Below are 19,287 nucleotides of genomic sequence, written 5' to 3'. Positions count from 1 at the left end.
GCCCATGTTCTATATGCAGCCCGGATTCTTTCTTCAAGCAAATCATATGCAGCCTGGATTCCTTCTTAAAGTCGTGATCTGCCCACTTTCTATATGCAACCTGGATTCCTTCTTAAAGCAAATCATGTGCAACCCGGATTCGTTCTTAAAGCCGTGATCTGCCCACTTTCTATATGCAGCCCGGATTCCTTCCAAGTTTCCCTATTTGTTCATGATTTCCTCTCTTTAATGGCTCCAAGTCTCATGCAAAATTAAAAATAAAGTTGAAATAAGAAATCTTGTAATTGGAAATAGAATAAAATAGAATAGAGAATCAAATCGCATAGCCACAAAAATCTAAAATGTCAATTCATGGAATTAAAGAATAAATGAATATGAGAGTAAATAAACAAATAAATTGATAAGGGTATAAAAATAAATATCAGACATATGTAATTAGAAAAAAATCAAGAAATTAAAGTAATGCAACGGATTATAATAATTTAAATGTTAAACTTAAACCCTCAAAAATAAAAAATAAAAATTCATTTCATGCAATAAAAAGTCAAGCCAACACTCATCTTATCCCAAAAAATAAGTAACCAAAATCATGATCATGCCTAAGTGAACTATGCCAAGAGAAGTGTCTAAGTGACCTATTCTGAAAGAGTGTCTAAGTAACCTAGGGTGAATGTGTGCAAACTAGAAGGTGCTAAGTGCATCTAAATGGGCCTAAGGTGGTGCCTAATGGGCCAAGTGTATCTAAATGGGCCTAAGGTGCCTAAGTGGGCCTAAGTCTAAGTGAGCCTATGTCTAAATTAGGGTTGACAAGAGTCACAACGGGGTTAGATAAATCTCTCAAACAAAGTCCTTAAGGTGGCTTAGAAAAGATAGACTACATAATGGGCCACCAGGGAATTGCCATAAAGTACCAAACAAATACTTAATAGAACATGTGCTAGTAGGACAAAATTGAGGGTCTACAGTCATTTCAAAGTGCAAAGCATTCAGGACATTTTTATGTCTCATAAGAAAATAGGGAATCAAGGTCTTTTTTTTTGAAAAAATAGAGAGTTTCATTCCAAAGCCCATTGTCATACACTGTCCAAGGGCTTTCAAAAATAAAATTTACATTTTCACAATCAACTTTTAAAGTTAATAAAATTCGTTAAGTTTAGATTATGATGATCGAAAGCTATATACTGATATTTTATTCTTTGCTATGTCTGTGTAAGATGGTAATCTACTGGTTATCTAGATCAATTGTCTGCAATCACTTGCATTAAAATATTTGTTTATCGTATTATATAATCAATTAATTAAAATTGTTCTTGTTATTTCCTTTTTCTTGCTTACATTGTAAAATCTAGATATCCTAAGCTTCCTCAACCTTTTCTGCATCCATCCTTATTTCCTATAATTATCATTCATTCATTTGTTTCTCATATATTCAACCATTTATGTATTAGTCCAAAAGTCTATCTCAATATCACCATAATCCATCACGTAAAATTACAAGTAAACAAGGTAATAACTATGCAATCATTTAAAAAAATAGAATTCGATCATTATTAACATCCCAAGTTACAATTATAAAATAAAGACTTAGGTGGCGTTTGTTTTTTTGGCTTAATTCTAAATAGAACTTATTTTTAACTTAATACTAAATAATGCTTAATAGAATTAAGTATTAAGTTGTTTGTTTTTTTAAAATTTTTATTTCTATTAAGTATTAAGCTGTTTGTTTTTTTTTATATATTGAAAACCAATATCTTAATATTTTAATGTATTAAAAAAATATAATTTAACTTATTTCTAAAAAGTTCAAAATAATAAAATTGTTATAATAAATAATTTATCATTATCATTCTTACAAAAAAATAATTAATATATTTATTTTTTATATAATTAAAATAAAATATTTAAACTTAATAATATAAAAAATAATGGATTGATAAAACCTAAATCAAATTAAAGAAAAAACATAACAATTCAAGTACATATTTTCAAATATCCGAAGACATCACATTTTATGCTAATATCTAAACATTGCATTTCTTACAATGGTAAAAAGCTAAAAATGACAAGTTAACTAAGCACTTGAAAGAGTTCATTTGTGATTTGGTTTCGGAACTGTTGCATGAATTCTTGATCAAATGCTGCAAAAAAACTGCTTGTAGTTGAGTTTTGATTTTGATTTGCATTGTCACTTTCCAATTCCACTTCATTGTCATATTCAAAAAATAATCTATCCGCAACTAAGATTTGTCGAAGAAAATTGTGAATGGAGAAGCATGTCATGACAATTTTTATTTGAGTAGTAAACGAATAAGGTGCCATTCTCTTCAATATTGGGAAACACACCTTAACAACATTAAAAGCACGTTCAATGACATTTCTTAATTTTGCATGACATTGGTTGAATATCTCCTATTTTCCTATAACTTTACCACCACTACAAAAATCACTCAACCAATAGCGCACATTACGATATGGTGCCATAAAACCTCGAGTGTGTGTGTATGCTGCATCTACTAAATAATATTTTTCTGAAAAAAAAGGATTGAGTTGATTATTATAATGAATAAATACAAATTATATTAAATAAAATGAAAATAAAATATTTACCTGATGGAGGCATTGGAAAATTATGTTGCGGGTTACGGATAGTTTCTGTCAAGACTCCTGAATCATGAGATGTTCCTTCCCATCCAACAACAACAAACTTAAATATCATGTAAAAATCACAAACTGCCATAACATTTTGAAAACATTCTCCTCTCCCACGACCTCGATAAGGTACTTGTTGATTAGTGGGAATACATGCATGAATAAGAGTTCCATCAATTGCACCAACAACATCCTACATGGTAATAATTCTTTAAAATATAAATAATTATTTTTATATGAGAATAATACAAATATGATATGAATAATTAGAAATAAAAAATAATATACCTTAAAAATTTGTCTTAGCCGACGATTGGAGATATCATTTGAACTATCATTGAATGATGGAGGAGTAATAATCTCTTTTGAGAAATTCACCATGGCCACTAAAACCTCATGGAAGTATTTGTGAATTGTTTGACTTGAGTGTTGGAATCTATTCTTAATCAATCGATTCCGAAGATTATGACTAATAGTCATAAGAAACATGACCATTTTCTCTTCAACATTCAAATGTTTACTGTCAACAAGCCATGCTTTTTCTCGAAACATGTGACATAGAGAAATAAATCCATGTTTTTCCATCCGCATTAGTTCATAATATGTGCTAGATGAACCATTTAAAAGCTCTTGAATGAAAAGTGAACCTGTAAATGATGAAGTAAAGACTCGTTCCTTATTAATGGATGAAAATGCATTCCATTGAATTGCCTTGACTGACATTGGATACTAGACACTAGTCACACTATGTAGCAGGACAAATCTGTAAAGAACTATTGTCTCTGCTCAACTCCAACTTGGAGATTCTAACTCTAGAAGGTTGTACAATAAAAGCTTGGGTTTTTTATTTTTTATTTTTTCCCTTGAATCTTACAGGATGTGTAAACCTGGAGCTTCTTCCAAGAGGCATTTACAAGTGGAAACACCTTCAAACTTTGTCTTGCAATGGCTGTTCAAAGCTAGAGAGATTTCCAGAAATCAAAGGCAATATGAGAGAGCTAAGGGTGCTTGATTTGAGTGGAACAACTATAACGGACTTACCATCATCAATTACACATCTAAATGGTCTTCAAACTCTCCTACTTCAAGAGTGTTTAAAGCTCCACCAAATCCCTAATCATATTTGCCACTTATCATCATTGAAAGTATTGGAGTTGCCACTTATCGGTATTTTGTGGAGAGGTAGTAGGTGTCATTCCTGAATTCACTGTTTTTATCAGCTCCAGGATGATATTGGAGGCTCTTGAAAGCAATCAGAGATACTTGGGTTGCTGAGGCCTTAGCCGGTCAGCAAAGGCCAGACACCAGTAGAGGTGTTCACATTTTATACTTTCAGCAACAAGAATGTTACATTATGTTTACCTCTGAATCACCTTATGATTTATATATTCAATATTCTTGTTCTCTCTTCTTCTGAAATGGGCTGATAGCAGATTACTTAACCTGAAATAGGAACTTATGGAGAATCTGGTTGGATTGGGCACACAGGAAATAGAGAGAGTGATGGTACTTGCAGTCACAAACAGGCTTTTTGATCTTGATGAGGCCATTATCGAAAAATGTCAAAGCTTAGAGAATCTTGAATTTAAAACCTTAAAATTCATCCTGATCTATGAGAAAGCAATCTCCTAGAAGAATCCACTAAAATTGTGTGGCATATTAACTGCCAAGCAGCCTTGGTTTTTCTCTCTATGTACACATTTACACTTAGATGATGACTACAAAAGCAACAAAACAAATCCAACAACAGTGCATCACTGTGAACTTTACAAAGATGGAATAGAAACCATACCCATAAACAGGGCAGCTTAAAACCCTGTTCGTTAAACCCATCTAACAGAATCTAAGAAACATTCCATAGATTATATATGAAAATATAGGCACATGCTATAAGAGTCTACAATCTCACAGCAACTAGATCATCAGAGAGTTTAAAAGGATGGATATCCATGGACCAAAGCCAAAAATTCAAAAGTCGATCACAAGGACATGATGCATAAACAGAACCCAAGTAAAATTCAGCAAACAAAGCATCCACATACCAATAAGAGAAATGGTGTAAGAGAGTTTGAACAACTAATTCAAAAGGGTTGCAAAAGATAGAAATTAAACTCCCAACCACCCATTGAATACTCCTGATTTGGTCTTGTTGAGACAAAAAAACCCAAATACCCGATACCCACATTCTTTGTAATCTCAAACAAAATCAGTAGCCTATAAATCTTTTCTTAAAAATGAACTCAAACAAAAGAAACACCCACACAGCTCCTCTAACAGAGCCTAGAAATCCTAAAATTATCTTAGGACCTGCAACACGTGAACTCAAAAACCCTAAACATAACACTTGCATATGTGAACCAGAATAGAGAATGAGAGTTTTAGAGAGAGAAGTACTGGGAAATGGGACTCGACTGCTCTATTAAAATCCTAAAATCCAAAATAAATTTGGGTTGAGGGTTACTTTTGATCAGATCAACAATGTCGAATGAAAGTGAAGCGTCTTTCCAACTGTGTTGTCTCGGAAGGAGAACGATGGAGGAGGAGAATGAAGAAATTACCGCTTTGGAGATGAGGTGAGGGTTGAGGATGCCAGTTGCAGAAAGCTACAAGGGATAGGTGGGCTAAGGTCGGGCGTCGGGCTTTGAGGGGAGGTTTCAAAAACTGGTTTTTTCTATTTAGAAAAAGCCAAATATTTTGGTTTTTTCCATTTAGCCAAAAATTTTAAAAATTTAGTAATAAGTCATTAAAAATTAAAAAAACAAACAACCTAAATTGTAAAAGCAAATTGCTTTCAGTAAAAAGCCAAAAAAACAAACACCACCTTACATTATGAACAAGAATTCTAAATATAATATTCAATTGCTTTCAAGTATACAGTTTACACTAAATCATTCATTCAATTTCACATAATTTACCCAAGAACAATTTAACATTTATCACAAGTTGTAACTTACATAAATTGAAATGAAATAATATACCACTAATTTCAATTTCACACCTTATCAACAATCAAACAATAAATTAAAGAGAATATAATCCAAGTTTAGTATTCCATTAATTTAGGTCTACAATTATCCAAGCATCAAGTAATTAATTAATATCTAAACAAGTATTTCCCAATAACTAAAAATTAAAAAAAAGAAAAAGAAATTGAAAAATGAAACAAGGAATTTATATAATCCTACTAGATCTTCAATCAAACTATACCCAAAATTAGATCAATGGAATTTACAATGTTATTGCTCATATTTCCAACTTCATTATACAAATCCAATGCAAGACAAGAAAAATCAAAATTATTACAACATTCACTTGAAACTATAAGGTTTCAAAGTCAAATATCTAACTTATATCAAATTAGAAATGATTTACTTAATTCTCAATTTAATCAAATCGATAGAATCGCAAGATAGATTTCACTTCATTTATGTCAATTCTTAAACGATAGAAGTATGATTGGAATTTTCTATTACTATTTTGATTGATAATGATGCTACCTAAATTCAAATTTTAATTAAATTCATTCAAATCAACAAAGGTATCTCAATTTCAATTTGTTTAAATCAGTTTAGGGCACGGAAGCATGACTTAGGTTTCAATTTAATCAAATTCGACCATGCTAATAGAGACAATTTCTGAAATTCCCATTGAATTAAATTAATCCAAAATCAGTAGGGATAATAAGCTAGATTCCTAAATTGAATTTGATCAATACCAAACAGGTGGGTAAATTCTGATTTATGATGGGATTAGATTAATTTAACATATCATAGGCAAATATCTAAGGTTATGTTTGGTTCCAGAAAATTTGAAGGAAAATGTGAGAGAAAGAAAAAGTAAAGGAAAATAAAAAAATAAATTTAAAGTCAATAAATTATTTTTATATATTATTTCAAAATTTTTTTTTATAGATGTAACTTTTCTATATTTAGATTAAATAATTTAAAAATATACAAATTTCTTAATAATCTTGATTATATTTATTTTTTTTTCTTTATATTTTTCATAATAAAATCAAACATGAGAAAATAATTTTTCTTACCATTTTTTTTCTTTCCCTAGTATTTTTTAGGAACCAAACATAACCTAAGTCTCTAATTTAACTCATCGAACATAGATTAACAAAACAAATCAAAGTTTTTAATAAATTTCACTAACTCAGCCTAACAGAGAATGGAAATCTAGGTCTCCAAATTCAACATAGCTAATGTAAAACAATAAAAATAAATCTAGATTTACAGTGTAGTTAAATTAATCTAAGCTAATAGTAACAAAATTTAGATTTCTAGTTAGAGTTCAATTAACGGAAAATCAAAAGAAACAAACATCGGGTTTTTGAATAATTTAAGTCATTTCACATTAACAAAGGTGGAAAACTTGGATCTCTAATTTTATTGAATTAACATAAATAATAATAAATAAACCTAATTTCCTAATTAAAATAAATTAATACACATAAATTGAATCTAGATTTTTAATCATATTATACCAACATGAATCGGCAGAACAAACTTTATTTTCCGATGAAATGAGATTGATTCATGTTAACAAAATCCGAATTTCCAATCATATTAAATTAACACAAATCCGCCAAGACAAACCTAATTTTCTTATTAAATTGAATTAATTCATGCCAATAGAATCTAAAGTGGAAAATTCAAGGTGATTATAAACCAAAATTCATAGATAACAATAAATCTATTCAAATCATCAAAGATGCAATTAAAATATTTTATTATGTTTAAATTATTCTAAAATCATAAGATAATCATTATAAAATAAAATTACAGAATAATTAAATTTATTGGAATCAATGAAACTATAGTCTCACTGCTGTAGGTTTCCTAGAATTAAATCAGCTCTTAATGACTGAAACTCAAAACAAAACAATTCAAAATCATGTGAATATTGCATCAAGATAGATCAATGAAAAGTTTATAAAAAATAATGTTTCAAAATTCAAAAAAAATAAAAATGATTAGAATATAAAAAATAAAAATAAAAACAAAATCCACATATAGTCTATCCTAATGTTTCAAAATAATCAGAGCAATATAGATCAAAATAAATTAACAAGAATGCAATCACTAGAACCCCAAAATAGTCTAATCCAATCAATAAATAAGAATCACTAGAAAAGAAATGATTCAAGATCATCATAAAAAAGACAGACTGCAAAAAATTCATCATTGTTCTAAGGCAACAAATCACAAAATAGACGAACAAAATACAATCAGAAGCTTTCAAATAATCTGATTCAAATCGATATATATATATAAATTACCAGAAAGAATGGCTTAGGATTCCACAGAAATGATCAGGATCAAGGTCGAAAATATAGGGGCCATAAAAAAATTCATTCCAAAATTCCAATACAACCAAAACCAACATAGATCAATAATAGATGAACAAAATACAAGCACAAGCTCTAAAGTAATTCGATCTAAGCAAAAAAAAAAAAAAAAAAAAAAAAACAATACAATAGAACTAGAGAATCATAGGCTTGATTTTCGTGAATACATTAAGAAATTTAAAGAAATCAGAACATGAAAAGAACATGCAGTATGCAAAATCCAATGGCCTGAAGCTCTATGGCACGACAATTTTAGTTGGAGCTCTCAATCTTCTTTTCCCTCATCCAAAACTCTTAAGCTTTCTCTCTTTCTCTAACTTTTTACTCAAGTTCTCTCTTAGACCGGGATGAAAGAATGGACCAAAGATCCCTAATAGAGGTGGTTTCCCTAGTTTTATACTACCTCTAGAAACCTCATGTGACCTCATTCTCTCAACCCGATGGCATCAACATGACTCTCAAAGCCATCGCCCTATATTCTCGGCAAAACAGGCCTTCGATGAAACTAATCCCGCCCTTCTTACTTTCTAATAAGAATTGTCGTTTTATACCAAGGATAATACCCAAGAGACTAAAAAAAAACAAAGAAAATTAAACTAGGAGCAAATATATAAATAAATAGGATCAATACAACAACAAAGTCTTGCATGACCATGCATGGCCTTGTTAAAAGGGATCTACATTAGAATAACTTAAGCCCAAACAAAAAATAAATAAATAAATAAAATAAAAAAAACAATACCCAACTTGTCACCACTCAAATTCCGGTTGATCCAAAATTTGGCCCATGACCCTAGGTAAAAGGTTTGACCCTAAGGGTTCCTCCTATTCCATGCTGGCAGTTAACCAAAACACTCTGAAATTTTTTTTCTTCTACAATACCTCACACTAGAGTTTTCATCAACCAATAATATCCCAAACATTGCTCAAAAGCAACAAGATGTATTAATTATCATTACAGTCCAAAATAAAAGTTCATAGTTAAACAGCTTAATCAAATTAGGGTCTCATTACATATCCATAGTTCACAATTTATTAAAACAAGTCCCAATAGCACAAACACAATAGATAAGACACGCTCCACTAGACCACTCTAGGGGCATCCTGAAGTCCTCCCTGCCTCACATGTGGATCCTCAGGAATGATATCTGCATCTAAAAAGATGTAAAAAAGAAGGGGTGAGCATTTCACATTGCTCAGTAGGGTGCCTAACACCCAAGGGGTTAATGGGGATTATTAAGTTTCAAATAGCACAAAAGAAACATTTTTACGGTATTAATCAAACCACATAATTTAATATCTAATATTATACACAATTCCACAACATTCAACAATTAAATGAAATGCATATGAACGTGTGACACACAGTCATACAATGCACTATCGTTCTCGGACTTTCACCGAAGGATACGCGTTCGCACCCAAATACACTCCCCATTCGGAGTCTTCCCGGGATAGACTTTTGGGTCTTTTACCCTAGGGATTTCTCTCCCTTCTTAATTCGCTTCACACGGGCTTTCACTTTTCATCACTATTTTATTTTTTTTCCTTTCTTTTTCCATTTCATACACTTTTCACAATTTTTATCCTTTCTTCACACAACCATGATGCAAATGAATGCCACAATTCCAAAATTTCTCAATAATTTCAACAATTTCAACAATTCCAACAATTTCAACAATTCCAACATTCCTAATAATCCAATAAAATAAATTTTCCACGTTAAAATTCTCAAAAATATCCCAACAAATTTTCAAAAATTCACATATCAATAAACTTGAAATTATACCACACTTTCGGAATTTTCCAATAATTCTAATAATTTTCAATATTCGAAAATAATTAATTTTTCACAATAAAATTACCAAAAATATTCCAACCAATTATAAAAAATTCACATATCACTAGATTTGAAATTGTACCCTAATTTCGGAATTGTCCCACACTTCTAATAATTTTTAACAACCCAAAACAATTATTTATCAACTAAAAAGAATTCCCAAAATTACAAAAAAATCCAAAAAAATTCCTACAACACCAATATTACCTACTTAACTCATAATGACAAAGTTTATAATTTTTTTTCAATGAAAAACACAATTATTTAAAGGGTTAGGTTCCCTTACCACAGATATAAGAATTCCCCTACCACCATAGAATCATTTCTCTCGTCGAGTAGAACACTTCTTCAAAATTTGAGCCAAAACAGACGTTGTTTGGCCGTCCAAATGCCCGGCCAAAGTTCAGGCGGCAAGAAGAATTCTCAACAGTCCGTTGAGCCTCTTCTTTCTCTGCCACTTTCTCCTTTCTTTCCTTTTTTTTTTTTTTTTTATCTTTACTTAACCACCAGCCACACAAGTCTTCTCTCTTTCTACCACTTTCTCATTTCTTTCCTTTTTTTTTTTTTTTTTTTTTTTTTTTTTTTTTTTTTTTTTTTTTTTTTTATCTTTACTTAACCACCAGCCACACAAGCCCACGACCCAAAGTTCAAAAGCCCAACCAACCCTTTTTTATTTTATTTTCTTTTATTTATTCCATTTGCTTTATTTCATTTCCAATTCAATTTTTTTTAATAACACATAAATTAATTTATTAAACATCAACCCAAAAATTTAATTTTCTCAATTTTATTAATAATCAATTTAATTTAATTTTTTACTTAATTAATTCTAATTAATTTTAATTAATTCACTTTTCATTTTCGTTTTCGTTTTTCGTTTCTGGAAAATTTTAATTTCTAAAATCCTAAAAAATTTTCTACCATAAGGCTGATATGACACAAAATTTTCAATTCGCCTAATTGACCAACACAATAAATCAAATTTTACCAATTCAAAATTAACACGTGTTCTCCAATCATTTTTCTTTTTTACTTTTCAACTACCACTTAAAGGAAGACTTTTCAAACTAGAATTTCCAACGTGACCTAAAATACCCCGTCATTACACAACTTATTGGCCTTTGAACTTGACAAAGTTCGTTTCTACAACGTTTAAGTTGATTTTGTGGTGCCAACACTGCTTCTGCTCAGAACATGAGGGACATGGGAAGTGACATTGACTATGATGCGACAAATGAGGTTTGAAATATAAACCAATGAGGCTCAGTTATTACTATTGTGGTGCACAAGTTGGAGGAAGACAAAAATGAAGCTTCGGGGGAGCTGCTAAGGGTGCGCATGTTAGAGAAGAAAGAAGTTTCGATGACGTTGTTGGGTGTGGTGTTCAGTTTGGAGAAGGAAGGGAGATGAGAAAGGAACTACAAGCTATGAAGCAAAAAAGATGGATTAGGCAGACAAGGGAGGTGGCAACCATGGAAAGAAAAAGGGGGGGGGGGGGGGGGGGGGGGGGGGGGGAATTACCCTTAAGGGTAGACTGGGGGAATAAATGACCAATGAGGGTAGGTAACTTTGATAAGTCTTGTAAAGGGTAACGTAAAATGATGATAATTCCTCCAAAGGACTTATTTTATTTAAATGCCAAAACTACCCTTAATAAGTGAAAAGCAAGGAAAGTGAAAAGCAACGGAAAGTGAAAAAGTGTTTATTCTCCCTTTCTTTAACCTATCTGGAGCCGAGTTGTAGAAGAAAAAGGGGAAAGGAAAAAGGTGCGCACTTCAGGTCATTCTCTGCAACCGATACACAAAACTTGTTTTTTTTTTTTTGTGAATCTAGCAAGAAATCCATTAAAGGTCAGTTTTTTTTTTTAAAAACAAAAAAAAAAACGTCAGTTTATGGAAAAATAAATAAATAATTTAAAAATCGAATTGAATGAAGGAAAAGTTAATAATTTTAACAATGTAGCTGTAAGATATTAGATCTGAAATATTGAATGAGGTTTTCAGAAAGAAATTACATTTTTTTTAAATGTTATTTAAATTTATTATTTTGAATTTTTTTATATTATTTAGGTCATATTGAAGATGTGTTTTTATTTTTAATTTATTTGCTGGGTGGGTTGTTTGATATGATTATTATTGATTTCCATTGAAAAGGTTTGCACTTTAGTTTTGTTGTTAAGACTTTTTGACATGATTGAAGAAAAAATGTTCTCAGTTGTTTCATGCTTGTTTGGGACCACTTTGTTTGTGTATTTATAAACATATTTGGATTGTCATTGAAAACCGAAATCCCCTTTGTACGAGACCACTTTGTCTTTTATTATGAATTTGTTAAAGAATTAAGATCACTATATTTTTGTTATAAATTTGTTACCTTTTTGTATAAGTATTATTTTGGTATGATGAGTCGAATGCCTAGTAGTTTGAAGGTTGTGTAAAAGAACCATTATTTCAGTTATAAAGTATAAGTACAATACAAATGCAATATAGTTACAATGAAAAAATATTAACATTATGATACATTACAATATACCAAAATGACAAAATATTGAATTATTTTTTACTGATTTGGCATTTCTAGGCTATCATGTTGTATTCCTATCATAAAGCATCCTTGCAAGCCAAAATCATAAAAAAACAACAACAACAAAAATACACTATTGTAATTTCAATACATGAAGTTGTTGATGATAATCCAATGATGGATAAAAAAAATCTATAAAATTAATTTTTTTTATATAAAAATATAGAGGTATAATAAAAATACAGTATAATTACAATACAAATACAATAACATTACGATACATTACGATAAGGTAAAATTTTGAAAATGTCAAATTTCTTATGAAACTGGGCAATTATGGGTTCTTTGGCATATCCCTAACATGTATAATATACAACAAATATTGTTATTTATTATATAAAATATGTCTCTCAATTGATTATAATTTTCATTTGTTTATTTTGTATTCGTTGTTCAATTTTCATTGATTGTAATATTGTGAAATAGTTGTTGATGATAATCCAATGATGGATAAAAAAAAAATCTATAAAATTAATTTTTTTTATATAAAAATATAGAGGTATAATAAAAATACAGTACAATTACAATACAAATACAATAACATTGATGTCAAAGTCTCCAGCCATCAAAGTACACCACAACTCATGACTACCATCCAACTTTGATGTTGGAGCAAGTAATGTAGCACATGAGAAGAAGATAAACAATTTTTTGAACTCGGCCATGTCTTCCATTAAAATCAGCCTCTCTCTAAGATCTGATAGGTTTTCCATCCTATTATTCCTATTGGTAGGTGAAAGTAGGAGCCTCCTACCAATATATGGAATACCCAGAATTTCACCTACATCAGAACAAGTTATTGGAAATTGCCTTTCTTGTCCTATGTCTAACCTACAGTGGGCTATATTGAAATGAGTTATTATCCATCTACATAAGCTATACCTTATCTCTGTGGAAGAGAGCTGAAGTAATCCACCAAAGCCAATATGTTGAATTATACTCTTCTTTTCATCACTTAGCTCATCAAGTAGATGTCTAAGTTTTTTGCTGGAGCATCGACTATTTATTTTGATCTCCTGTAAAAGTAAATAAATGATAATATAAAATTAAAATTAAAACGGTCAAATTAAACAACAATGTCAAACATTAATATAGTCAAAATAAAAGAATACTAATTAAAATAATGTTCAAACCTGGTTGTATTGTATTGTTTTTTTCCTTTTATCCATGTATTATACTCCACACTGCACTATGGAATTTATATCAAATAATCAATTGTCATAATTAAATGTATAATGAATCAAGTAATGTTGTAATATATTGTACTTCTAGTGCACTTGTATTGTAAATGTAGGGCATTTGTATTGTACCATTATTTATTTTGGTTTAACTACTATTAGTGATCCCAAATACAGTTACATACATGCTACTAAAAACACACAGAGCCATTGAAATTGTCAACATCATTTTCAACAAGAGAATCAACATCAGCTCAATTCCACCAATCTATTCAACAAAAGCATATTCCTTGGACCAACTGAAATTGTCAACATCAAATTCCCAATGTTTGATACCTATCACATCTTCAGTTCAAACTGAGCTTTTGAAACCAAGAAACACATGCCCAAACAGCCCATGAAAAAAATCAAAGTAACCGCAGTGAAACCAAAAATTAGTCCTACTCTATTCAGATTGGGTAGATGGTTACAATGCCATTTTCAAGAAAAGCACCAACACCACCTCAAAACTTTAGAGAAACTTCAGGTAACCTTTCTGTTTCAGCCTCCTTTTTCTGGTTCTGTTTCTGTCTCAATATGGACCCTAGAATTTGTTTAAGTTGTTTTCGGTTATTGTATGTAATTTATGATAGATTAATTTAATTAATAACATGTTACAATAACTATAGACATCAGTTATATCATAACAAAAATGTGTAGTGTACCATATGGACCACTTGATTCAATAATTTTCTATGGTCATTCTTGAATCATTATGAATTATACCTCAATTTTACTTGTTGCAACCTTCAAAATGATTATCTTCTGTTCCATTTCTGTCTATTTAAAATGCAGATGCGGAGAAGCATGGCTAAACTTGAGCTCTATCGAAAGTTTACTAATTCACTTGCAGTTTCTGTGGTGCTCTCTATTGCATGGATAGGTTATGAGGTAGTTTTTCCCCCTTGTTCTGTTCAAAAATAACTTATGGGGAATCATTAATTCCATGACCCTTGACAACATTGGCAATGGTGTCTAAGTTGATTATTATAGGAGGTTAATTTTAGGAGAATAATACTAAATAAAATGAAAATTTTCTTAGCTTATGAAAAAAAAAAACAGTGGTGTAGGTAAGTATTATTCCAATTGATACTTCTAATTCAAGCTCCTCCAACTTCTGTTGGTTCAGCTATACTTCAATGCAAGTGACCCATCAAGTGAGCCTTGGGAAATTGCCTGGATTATTCCAGCTTTCTGGAATCTGCTTTCATTTGCGCTCTTGATTGTCATATGTATTCTTTGGGCTCCTACTCGCAACCCAACTAGGTACACTCTGTGACCTTGCCCTTTAATTGTTTTTTGATTTCTACTACTTCCTCCCCTTGCTTCTTGGGTGGTGATTTTGCCCCACTATTGATTTAAAAGTTTAGGTAGGGCCTGCTGTTTGCAACAAGATAATTTATCTTACACATTTTGTGAACCTAAAACTTAAACAACATTTGTTGGCACTTCGTAACTGGTTAGTTTTGAGAACCCATCCCATATCCCATGGCTTTGCTCATATCGTTTAATCTACAAATATAGGTGGGACATGCATTCACCTATCATAAAAATGGAATAGCTTTTCTCTTTTCCATCACCATTTCTCAAAAGAGTCCTCTACAATAGCTTGTAATCTCAAATGAAGGGACCCATGGGCCATGGTTCTGTTTAGCTATATATCAGTCTAAGAAATAGCCAAGTTGGTACCCTGGTATCAACTTTTGTGAGATTACATATACCACCCCCTAAACTGTGACCGGTGTCTACCTCATTTCAGTGAACTTTGGAATGTATCAAAAATCCCCTAAAGTTTCAATGGGTTAAATCTATGTAACACTACAGACAAAAGTCCGAGTTTACGCTTCCCCTTGATTTTTTATTCTAACAACAATAACATCCGTCATTTTTAAAAATTTACATATACTTTTCCAGCAAGCAGATTTTCAATTTTTTTCTTCACTGGCATATTATTTGTGCAATTGTAATGAAGGTAAAAACGAAATAACTGTTGCTTAAACTCAAAGATCAAAGGAAATAAATTAAACTCAGTGACTGATGTTTCAATCCAACATTTTCTAAGCCATTATGCACATGCCCAAAAGTGTTCAAATCAAAACACCCTAGTGGATATTGAGCAAAACCTCACTATTTGATAACTTCAAAAACCAAAATTAATCTCAGCCCAAACATGAAAATGCCATCTCAAAATCCCAGCATAATCGAAAACCTACGCCAAACCCCAAAATTCCAACCATTAAAAAAAACCAAAAATAATTACATAATGATTTCACGTTAAACAATGTCACATCAAACCCATCAAATTTGCAAAAACACGAACATTAAAACACCAAAAAATTTACAGAAAACCTCTCAGCAACAGTACGGAATGGGAACCGGAAACCCTAGCGGCCCCAATCCTAATTTTCAGTATCGGAACCCTAACCAGCAACAGTACGTTCAAAGGAATGTAGGGCAGAGTTACCAGCAGTTTCAACAGCAGAATCAGCAGCAGTGGTTGAGGAGGAATCAGGCAGGGGCTGATTCGGTTGTGGATGAAGTAGAGAAGACTATGCAGTCGGAGGCCGTCGATTCGAGGTGAAATTTTGTGTGTTTTGGGTTTTATGTGTTTCTATGCTTGTTTCGAGGAATTTAGGGTTTGTTTCGAATTGAGGATTTGGAAAGAAGGGGGGGGGGGTGTAAGTTTGGGAAAGAATGGAAGAAATGAAGGGAAAAATCGAGGCAGATCCAAATGGAGCAATCGTCTGACAATGGCTGGTTCAATGGTCAAATCGAGGGTAAATTAGTCTAATAAAAATATAAGGCCTTCAAAGGAATTATCAAACTTACCCACCCTTTTCAGTCATTTTTTTCCCCAGCCTACCCTTAAGGGTAATTCTCCCAAAGAAAAATGGGTTGATGGGAATTAAGGCTTGGAGGAGTGTAAGTGGAGTTGGATGTTGACATTTAAAATTGACAGGTCTGTTAGTGCCATGACAGCAATGGAAATAGAGCTTGAGAGAGAAAATATATGTAAATAAAAATGGATAATATGGATTCGTATGGTCGGGAAAGAGAAGAAAGAAAGCTGAGATAGAAGAAAAAAAGTTGACGTTTGAGAGATGGGTACGGGGAATGGAAGAAAGAGTAGACGGTTGGTGGATGTTTGCTTGCAGTCATGGCAGATTAGATGAGAGCTTTTGACAGAGAAAAAGACTATGAGAACGGCTGGTTCAAGGATCTATACAATGCAGCTATGGTGTTAGGGTAATGGGTTCGATGTGAGAGGCTTGTGAATACATGGCTGGTATAGGTATAGGATTGTTGGGTGATGGCTAGCTATGGGGGATTGGATAGCTAATGGGGGCCGGGTTGAGGTGTCTTAGGCAGCCAAAAAAATGTTATAGCATGGAAATGGTATGGTGAGTTTTCGATCAAACTAATGCTTATTTTAAAAAAAAAAAACCCAAACAGTGCATTTATGAAAATAATTACCAAAGTAATATTTGACCTCCATATTAGCCTTTTTTAAAATTTTTTTCCTCTTCCAGCACTATTTTAAATCCCCTATATATATATATTTTTTATCCCAAACCCTAACCAATCTTTTCTTTTCCCACCATCTGCTATTCCCACTAGCAGCTCCCACCAGCAACGTCTTGCAGTGCGCTTCAAGGTTAAGTAAGTTTTTGAAGAAATTTATGTTTTGGTAAAAAAACAGCCAAACGATTAGGTAAAATAACCAAAAAATTTTTTTGGTTATTTCAGTTTGGGATTTAGCTATTTGCAATGTTACAGACAAAGTGAGACCCCTCTTTTCATCCATCTATAGCTTGGAGTGTCCTTCAAGCCCAGGTAAATTTTTGAATAAATAAACGTTTGGGTAAAATTTAAAAATAAAAATAAAAATTGGATATTTAAATTGGGATTGAAACAGGTACAGGTCTCACTTCAGTGAATTTAACCCATTTTTTTAATATTTATTTTAATTTTTTTCCCTTAAAGTACAACTAGAAGGAAAATGATATGGTGTTATGTTATACATAATTTGTGTTGAAAAAAAGTTGTATTTAAACAAAACTATAATTATTTGCAAGAAAAAAAAAGTGGCATTTAAAGAAAACTATGAATACTTGTAATGTTAATCTTTGTTATTTTATCTTGAAGTGACCCAATCATTTGCCACAGACTTTTTTCATTGCAAATTTTTGTGGAATATAGCTTAGCCTTAATTTTGGATTGCATTGTAACAGTAGGAGTCATTATCAAAGGTGAACAATGAAAAATGTTTTCCCTTTTATTCTATCATTTGAGCTAATGTCAATATGTATATGTATGACCCTATAGAATTTTGGGATAAGCCATTGTTATTTTTTTTTTCACCATAATGATCAATACATACATGTATGCTTACCTACCAACAAATCTTTTAAATTTTTTCCCTTAAATAAATAGTGCAGCTAAAAGAAAACAATCTCATTTTATTATTATTTTTTATTTTTTATTTTTTATTTTTTATTTTTTTTGGTGAATTCCATTTGTATTGGCTATGTTTGTTTTCGAAGTTGTGAATTTTCCCTTTGGTTGGATCTCACTTCCATTTGTGTTTTTTTTTTCAAGATGAATTTTTATTTCATATAATAGCAATATATATTGTATGAAAATCTAAAATATATGCAAAAATTCTAAAAAAATGGTTGGTCCTCACTTTTAAACATATCAAAATTATATTTTAAAAATTTTATTATTAATATTACATTTTATAAAACTTTCATTAATTACTTGTAAAAACATTACTAAAATATTATATTATTAATAAAAAAATAAGAAATAAAACTAAAAATAAATTTAATATATAGAAAATATTAGTTTTTATTTAAAATTTAACTTATCCCATTATAAAATATAAAAATTGAATTAAATTAAAAAAAGTTTAAAATTAACAAGATATAAGTAAAAGTCTATTAATATGTTTATTATGCCTTCTCTTTTGAATTTTTTTTAATGAGAAGAGAAATGGAAAAATATTAAAATATTTTTAGAAAATAAATTAAAAAAAGTGTAACAAAAATTATATTGGACATCGAAAGAGGAGAGTAAAAGGGTACCTAAGAGGGAGAAAGAGAAAAAAATTATATACAAGTCAAAGAATGAGAAGTATGGGATCCACAAACACTTTCATATTCCCTATTTCCTTCAAGGGCATTTTTGTCTTTCATATCTCATGGCCTTAATATTAATTATGTTGAATATGTAGACTTTACATCTATTATTTGCTTTAACAAGTCATAAATCATAATTGTCCTTAATTTTAATATCATTTTCATAAAATCAATAATTTAAATAATTATCAATTTCTTATAGTAAAAATAGAAAATTAGAAATAATATAAAAATAATAATGTCCACAAAATAAAATAGATTCTTTTCAATAGTCTTTGAGATGTAAATTTCCAAACATATGTAAAAAAAAAAAAAGAAGTTATTTGCCTTTGGATGTATAAGAAAAGTACTTCCAATATTTTTTACTATATTTTATCTTTACAATTTCTTTACAATATTTTGCTTATATCTTATACATTATTTTTATTTTTGTCCATAGATGATAGTGAAATTAAATTTTAGCTTCGTAATTTTAATTAAAAACTTATGTAAAATCAATTTTTG

At 30.7% G+C, this 19,287-nt stretch overlaps 1 protein-coding gene across 1 annotated transcript; it reads left to right on the top strand.

The window, feature by feature from the left end:
- Window positions 1-14,114: 14,114 nt before the first annotated feature.
- On the top strand, window positions 14,115-15,457 carry LOC104881202 (uncharacterized). The gene is made up of 3 exons (XM_010660492.3): window positions 14,115-14,129; window positions 14,438-14,533; window positions 14,772-15,457. The coding sequence occupies exons 2-3, from the start codon at window positions 14,438-14,440 to the stop codon at window positions 14,919-14,921; spliced, it is 246 nt and encodes an 81-aa protein (XP_010658794.1). The 5' UTR covers window positions 14,115-14,129; the 3' UTR covers window positions 14,922-15,457.
- Window positions 15,458-19,287: the final 3,830 nt, after the last annotated feature.

Source organism: Vitis vinifera, chromosome 13, assembly GCF_030704535.1.
Source record: "Vitis vinifera cultivar Pinot Noir 40024 chromosome 13, ASM3070453v1".
Classification (NCBI taxonomy): domain Eukaryota; kingdom Viridiplantae; phylum Streptophyta; class Magnoliopsida; order Vitales; family Vitaceae; genus Vitis; species Vitis vinifera.
This window is presented reverse-complemented; position numbering and strand designations above follow the sequence as displayed.

Coding starts and splice junctions, on each gene's coding strand:
- LOC104881202 (XM_010660492.3), top strand. CDS start 14,438: ATGCGGAGAAGCATGGCTAAACTTGAGCTCTATCGAAAGTTTACTAAT. Junction 14,534..14,771: donor TTGCATGGATAGGTTATGAG/GTAGTTTTTCCC, acceptor CTGTTGGTTCAG/CTATACTTCAATGCAAGTGA.